At 38.5% G+C, this 7,857-nt stretch overlaps 1 protein-coding gene across 5 annotated transcripts in view; it reads left to right on the forward strand.

Annotated features, from left to right (window-relative positions):
- The window catches only part of ADGRL3 (adhesion G protein-coupled receptor L3), a 437,355-nt gene extending 429,780 nt beyond the window's left edge, over nt 1-7,575 (forward strand). For 4 of the 5 annotated variants that reach the window (XM_063455649.1, XM_063455651.1, XM_063455648.1 and 1 more), the window contains one exon: nt 5,490-7,575. In XM_063455649.1, coding sequence (XP_063311719.1) covers nt 5,490-6,289 — 800 coding nt within the window. In that variant the 3' untranslated portion in view covers nt 6,290-7,575. The remainder of the gene's footprint in view (nt 1-5,489) is intronic. The other variant, XM_063455652.1, reaches the window with a different exon arrangement.
- The last annotated feature ends 282 nt before the right edge of the window (nt 7,576-7,857 follow it).

Genomic DNA, 7,857 nt, shown 5'->3' on the forward strand with positions numbered 1-7,857 from the left:
CCCCTGTTTTTTTCTCATGTCGTGAGGGTGCCTCTACATTAGTATACAGTTAGTTATCAGGATTGCCGTTCTCCTATGTACTGTACTATGTACAGTGTATCGCGGGCGTCCTGGGCAAACACCACCCTCCTCACCCTTTAACGCTATTGTGTTATTCTCCTAGTATGCTCTCTTTATTTGCAGAACACACCTGAACGTCAGTTCTGGCACACTTCAACGAACCCAACTACAAATATGTATACATACACTGTAAGGGAAAGTAAAGATCTCCCTCCCCGGGTCTTTACACGCATGCACAGTATGGGGGGACCAAGAGGTTCTCAACCTTCACCTCCAGTGGCTGGTCCTGTCATTCTCACGAGCCCCAGGTTTCAAATTGTTGCCACACGTTACAAACGGTCCGATTCCACATGGTGCTGGGGCTTGCGGGAAGAGCCTAAACCATGCGTAGGTGAAGATTGAGAGCACCTACAGTACCACCAAACCAGTAGAGAATGCTCTGCCCCCCCACCCCCATTGCCAGAGGTAAAAAAAACTGGGAGAGTAGAACAATCTGTAAAAAGAAAAGAAGAATATTTAAAAAGTAAAAAGCTGCTCCCTTTCTCAGCCCCCGCAAAACGTCCCTATGCTACTCCACAAACTCTCTCTTACACACACACACACACACACACACACACACAAATACACTACATCTTCCTTACACACACATAAATAGAAACACACAATGCATCCTTACACACACACAATGTGTCCCTTACACACACAATGCATCCCTTCAACACACAAACATAGAAATGCACAATGCATCCCTTACACACACACACACACATAGAAATAAACTGCATGTATCCCTTACACAGAAACACGCTACATCCCCTATACACACCCACTACATCCTCTACACAAATTGAATTCTCTATACACTACATTTCAAAGCAAACACACACATTACATACATTACAATAACACACAACACATCCCAACACACATACACCCCACTCCCTGTGAGCAGACTCAGGGGTGGGCCCTGTGGGTGGATTCAGGGGTGGGCATTGTGGATCAAATCAAAGGCAGTCCCTGGGGGCGGGGCCAAGGCCTTGACCTGTGTAAGGGTCCCCAAATGTTTTGCTGACAGCCCTGTACAGATTACATATCATAACTCAAAAAAAAAAAATAATTAAATAATGGTTTTATCAACCATTTAATTAGATTATTATATATCTCTGTCACTTCACCTACAGTATGTTCTTGATATGATAATGTTTTTTAGCCTAGAGGAGGAGAGTTACATTCATTTGCTGGGGAGGACATATATAACCAGAACTGGGATCCAACAAAGATACTGAATAAGAAATTATAAATATTATTATTTTAACATCGGCAGCCCCCTCACCTGGGCCATCAAATGTTCTATTCAACCACCGCTCCACTGTTTCTCATATTACTACCCTGGTGGGCCCTCTATATTTACAGGCCTACCCAAACATTGGTTTTGGCACACCACAACCGACTTTGCATTATCTCAGCTTTTTATCCCTGACCACAAATATAAGGTTAGGGACCATACATTTGTGGTCAGGGAATATATATTAACATTTTCTGTGCAAGCTTGTATATAAATTGGAATCTGTGTTTTGTGTTGTGTGTCTGAGGTCTGAGGTGATGAGGTGAGAAATTTGTAAAGCAGGGTGAACAGAACAGCTACGTGAGCTGTTTAGAATTCAGATCAGATTGTGGAGTGGGTGGACTGGATTGCTAAAAAAGAACTGCGTGTTGAAAATGATTTGCTGAAACATTTACTGGAAAAGAGTGACACTTTTTTTTGCTGCAGGGATGAATTGTAGGCGTTGAAGACTGTGGTTTCTAAAGATCCATGTCGCAAAACATACACAGAGCTGTGCATTAAATGTATATATGCTGTCTGTGGTTTATTGACAGTTTATTCACAACATTATATGATCATAAAGAGATTCATACATATCTCAAGCAGTGCATGTGACCTCATGTAACCTCATATACGGTGAATGACACATTACTATGAACTACCGTAACCAATAAAAACAAAAGAGAGATTTTTTGCCAATGGGCAAATGTTATATGCATGTATAACACACACATGTGTTTAATCATTTTTTGAAAGTAAAATCTGGACTCACAGCAATCATCGTAACTGTAGTGGTTATAATGAAAGCAACATGGCCAAGCTACAGGTAACAGGGAAACTATGACCAGCAATAAACTGTGAGCAGTCGGCAAAAAAGAGAAGTAATGTCACATTTTTCACAAAAGCAAAGCTAGTATTATTTAGACTAGAAAGAGGGAACATTACATGATTAATAAATCAATCGCCACAAACCATTAAATGTTTACTATACACAAGGTGACTTATTCCTACAAGTTTCAATATATATAACACATACAGGGTCCAGTGCATTTTCTCATTCACTAAACAGCACTTTCAAACCTCACAGATATTAATCGTTTGCATATGTTGCATAAGCCAGCCTCAATGTACCCAATTCTTCTCAGGACCTATCCTAGTAACCTAATGCCTGAGATTAATCCACTTTGGACATCCTTCCTCCTGGGACTCTCTGCAGTGCAAGGTCAAATAGGGCCCTGAAATGAGGCACCTGGGACAGGAAGGGGTGCAAAAACGGGGAGTTGGCCTGGACTCCCAAATATATACATATAAAACCAAGAGGGCTGCACATTCATACAACATGCTGGGGCCAGTTCATACAACATGCAAGATCCAGCACACTCACTCATTTGCTAAACAGCACAAAGCTCACAGATCAAGGATTCATATATGTATATGTAAATAGAACCTTGACAGAATATGCACAAACAAGTTACTAAACATCACGGTAATAAAAGTTTAAAGGGACACTATAGTCACCAATATATCTTTAGCTTAATGAAGCAGTTTTGGTGTACAGATCACGTCACTGCAGTCTTACTGCTCAATTCTCTGCCATTTAGAAGTTAAATCACTTTGTTTATGCAGCCCTAGTCACACCTCTCTGCATGTGACTTGTACAGCCTTCCTAAACACTTCCTGTAAAGAGATTTCTAATGTTTATACTTCATTTTTTGCAAATGCTGTTTAATTCAGTTTTTTTCCTGCTCTGTTAATAGCTTGCTAGACCTTGCAGGAGCCTCCTGTGTGTGATCAAACGTCAATTTACAGAGCAAGAGATACAAACTTTTAAAATAAGTTACACCTGATTGAAAGTGAAACCATTTTTTCTTGGAGGCTGTGTGAGTTACAGCCAGGGGAGGTGTGGCTAAGGCTGCATAAACAAAAGCAAAAGTGATTTAACTTCTAAACGGCAGTGAAATGAGCAGTGAAACTTCAGAGGCATGATCTACACACAAAAACTACTTCATTAACCCCTTAGAAACCAAGGACGAATAAGGTACGTCCGACACAAAACGGTCCTTATGGATCAGGTACATCCGCGGGAAAGTCGAGGCAACGCTTCGCCCTCACTGCCTGGACGCCGGAGATCACTTCCAGTTGCTCCACGTGGAGCCCGGCAGTTAGGCAGAGCTTCGGAAATCATCAGGCAGGTCAAGGGGTCGAGGCACTCAGTAAATCTAAAAATAAAAAATGATTTTATTTTTTTAAATGTTACCCCTTTAAAACAGTAAAACTTATCACGACGATGAAATCACCAGTAAAAGTGCTGTTTTTGTGTAAAAAAAATGCAAAAAACAAATATGAACACTAACTTTGGCAAGCGTTTGTGGTTAAGTGGCGACTACAAAAGACTGGACATTCCCCATTTTGAATACAGTGGGTTGTCTACTTTTACAAATGGTATGCCATGATGGGGTTAATTTTCATTCCTGGGCTGCTATACGGTCTCAAAGGCAACATAGGCCCAGCAAACCAATCTGGCAAATTTCAATGTGCAAACATGGAAAAGGGGAAAGCCCTATATTTGACCCCTGTAAGTTTGCAAAAACCCATAATGTACATTGGGGGCACTGTTGTACTCGGGAGATGTTGCTGAACACACATTGGGGTGTTCTTGTCAGTAACACATAACAGGAGCTGATAATCCATGCCTAAAGTACAATGTGAGAGAAACAGAACACAAGAAAATGACTACCCAAAAGGTTGACAAACACTGGTGGTAGAATTAGTGCATGGCAAGTGTTAAAATACCACCATTTGAAATACCCTAGGTGTCTACTTTTCAAAAATATATGGCTTGATGAGGGTAAATGACATTGGCCGACTTCAAAAATGTTCCAAATATGACATGGGTGCGTGATGACCAGCTGAGAAAATTTCAAGTTGGAAAACTGTAATGCGCACCCTCCAAATAAGGTCTTTTAGCCCCCAGAGAACCCGACGCACCTATACATGGGGGGTATCACTGTACTCAGAAAATGTTGCTGAATACATATTGGGGTGTTATTTGGCAGTAACCCTTAAAGTTCTCCGTACATGTATTCCTAAATTGCTATGTGTGTCAAAAAAATCACCAGTTAGATTGGTAGTAAAATAATTGCATGAAAAGAGTCAAAATACCCCACGTTTAATACCTCAGGTTTTCTTCTTTTAAAAATATATACATGTGAAGGATTATTCAGGAATTCCTGACAGATATAAGTGTTACAATATAACTTTCGTTAATTTTGAAAAAAAAAAAAATGGTTTGGAAATAGCAAAGTGCTACTTGTACATATTGCCCTATAACTTGAAAAAAAAAAGCTGTTAACATTGGGTATTTCTAAACTAGTAAATAGTAAGTATAGTAAATGAGTAAGAGGAAAATTACAGCTAAACACAAACACCGCAGATATGTAAAAAGAGCCCTGGTCCTTAACGGTAAGAAAATTGAAAAATGGTCTGGTCACTAAGGGGTTAAGCTAAAGTTATTTTGGTGACTATAGTGTCCCTTTAGTATTAAATTAAATTAAATAGTAGAAAATAGAAGAGGTTTGGGTACAAAGGAATGTCCAATAGCAGATGTATTACTCATAAATATGTGCAGTATGGTGTGTGCCATCTTAATGTACACCAATAATATTTAATTTAAAACATATAAAGTCAACTGAATATATAGGATGAAGAAAAATGTACGACAAACAAAATATAATACCTTTCAGAATACTATGTAACTGTAGAATGCCTATATTTCCCAGTATGTGGTACAAAAAGAAAAAATGTACAAATGTCGATATGGAAGTAATGCATGAAGCAGTAAAGACTGCGTGTTTTCTTTAAATAATCTATTACCAGGTATGAATTTGAAAGGAATTCGTGTATCAGTGTTCAAAAAATATAGGATATCACATTGGAGTTCCGATTGTGCATTATCCTTAGCTCTCAATGATATATTTATCACTACTTGAAAAAATATGTAATGATTAACTTTATGTTGATGCTACATTTTATTTATTTTTTTACGTTTTCAGAAGGGTAATTTGAAGCCTGCATTGAATCGTATTGTCCTTTTTATTTTTTTCAGAGGGACTTCTGAACAATGCCAGGGATACAAGTGTCATGGATACTCTACCACTGAATGGTAACCATTGCAACAGCTATAGCATTGCAAGAGGAGAATACCTAAGCGACTGTGTACAAATTATTGATCGTGGCTTTAACCATAAAGAGACCACCTTAGAGAAAAAAATTCTGAAGGAACTGACTTCTAATTGTATACCTTCCTATATGAACAATCACGAAGGGTCAAGTGAACAGAACAAGAACTTAATGAACAAACTTGCGGACAACACTAATAAAATAAACAAGGACAACATAATAATTCTTGATGATACCACCTCTTTTAGTCATGACGAAAGTCTAGGCCTAGAACTTATACACGAAGAGTCTGATGTTCCCTTGCTGCCATCACAAGTCTACATTACAGACAAACATCAGTCTCATCACTTCAACAGAAGATGGATTCCACCAGATAACAGTGAGAGTTTTTTCCCCTTACTAACAAATGAGCACACTGAAGAAATTCAAACACCCAAAAGGGATTCTATTTACACCAGTATGCCTACATTAATTGGCTTGGCTATCACAGAAAACCTTAATAGCAACACCCAGACTGATTCCCCGCCAGCCACAAGTAGTGAAACAGATGATGTTTACTATAAAAGCATGCCAAACTTGGGCACACAAAACTATATACATCAACTTCATACTTACTATCCACTAGGCCGAGGAAGCAGTGAAGGATTCATAGTCCCATCAAACAAAAATGGAACTTCCTCGGAAGGAGGCGGCAAAGGAACAACTCACCTAGTCACAAGCCTATAGAAGAAAAGCAAAAAAAAAAACACAAAAAAAAATGAAAAAAAAACAACAAAAAAGAAAAAAATCAATCAAACAAATCCTAAAATCTGGTTTACTTTTCTGATTTAATATAAGCAGTGGTAATATTGTGTGTGCTCCTAAATCTTTATGCTGTTATAAAAACTGTAAGCCTTTTTTTATTGGAATAATGGAATTTTTAATTTTGCCTAAAGGATGTCTGTGGAATATTACCTATCGATTTTGTCCCTTTGCCCAAAATGTCTTCATTATGTTAATGAACTCAATAAGAACAAAAGTGGCACTCATTGTGGCCTTCTAGAATTGTGCTGTTAAATCAACCCTGATGCTGTTTCTAAACGGAAAGGACATTCATTGTAAAAAAGGCTCAAATGCTTTTAAAACATCTGATATTATATTGGCCAGGGTGCTGCAAACTTGTTACACTGTTTACTATAAATCCATATCCCATTTCTGTGGCTTGTGGCCACTTATTTTAAATACAGTATGGATATTTGTGGAAATTAAAGGAAAAAAAAAACATCATAGTCATACCACAAAAATAAAATTAAGGCACTTTTAAATTCAAAAGCTAAATGCATATATTTCTGATTTTCTGTATTAACTGACTACAAAACAAAAAAAACTAATTTTAGTTAAAACAAAAGGACTTATGAACTGTACAGATACTAGCACTGCACATATAGTATGCTTTTTGTTACTATGAAATTCATGTTCCCTGTTAATGTAATGGATACAAATACAATCCTTTTCCTGTTGTGTTTGTCTTACAAATTTTGTCTGCCAAATAAGAGGTTTCTCCGTTTGCCTTTGAATTTCACGAGGCAGTGACTTGCCTTTCAACACGTTTCAGATGAAAACTGATTATATCAAATATCAAAAGAATTATTGTGGAAGTTTAATGTTCTATCACTATTTAATAATATGTTTTAGTAATATATGTTTTAAATATACTGGTGAGCAATACGGTAGCATGCTTTAGTTAATTAAAACAAAGACAACAAAGTTTTAAATTTTACATTCAATTTCGTAAAGGGACACTACCACCTGAATGGCAGTTCAATAAAAATAATCAATAGAATAATAAAAAGAATACATACTTTATACAGCCCTGTGCGTGGAGCTACTCTAGCAGTATGCCACCAATGCTATTTGCTTTATAGTGACATATACAGCAAGAGATGTAACTAGAAACCACCAGGCCCCTGTGCAAATATTGCACTGGGCCCCATCATGTGTCTCATCCCTACCTAGCCCCTCCTTGTGTCTCATTCTCCCCCCAGCCCCACCCCCCCCCCCCACCCCGTTTCATTCTCCCCTAGACCCTTCATGTGTCTCATCCCCCCAGCACCTCCATGTGTCTCATCCCCCCAGCACCTCCATGTGTCTCATTATTCCACCAGCCCCTCCATGTGTCTCATTATCCCACCAGCCCCTTCATGTGTGTCATTATCCCCCCCTGCTCCTCCATGTGTCTCATCCCCCACCCACCCCCTCTATGTGTCTCATTCTCCCTTCCAGCTTTTCAATGTGATGTTTTATTCTCCCCCCAT

This window comes from Pelobates fuscus, chromosome 5, assembly GCF_036172605.1.
Source record: "Pelobates fuscus isolate aPelFus1 chromosome 5, aPelFus1.pri, whole genome shotgun sequence".
In the NCBI taxonomy this organism is placed as follows: Eukaryota; Metazoa; Chordata; class Amphibia; order Anura; family Pelobatidae; genus Pelobates; species Pelobates fuscus.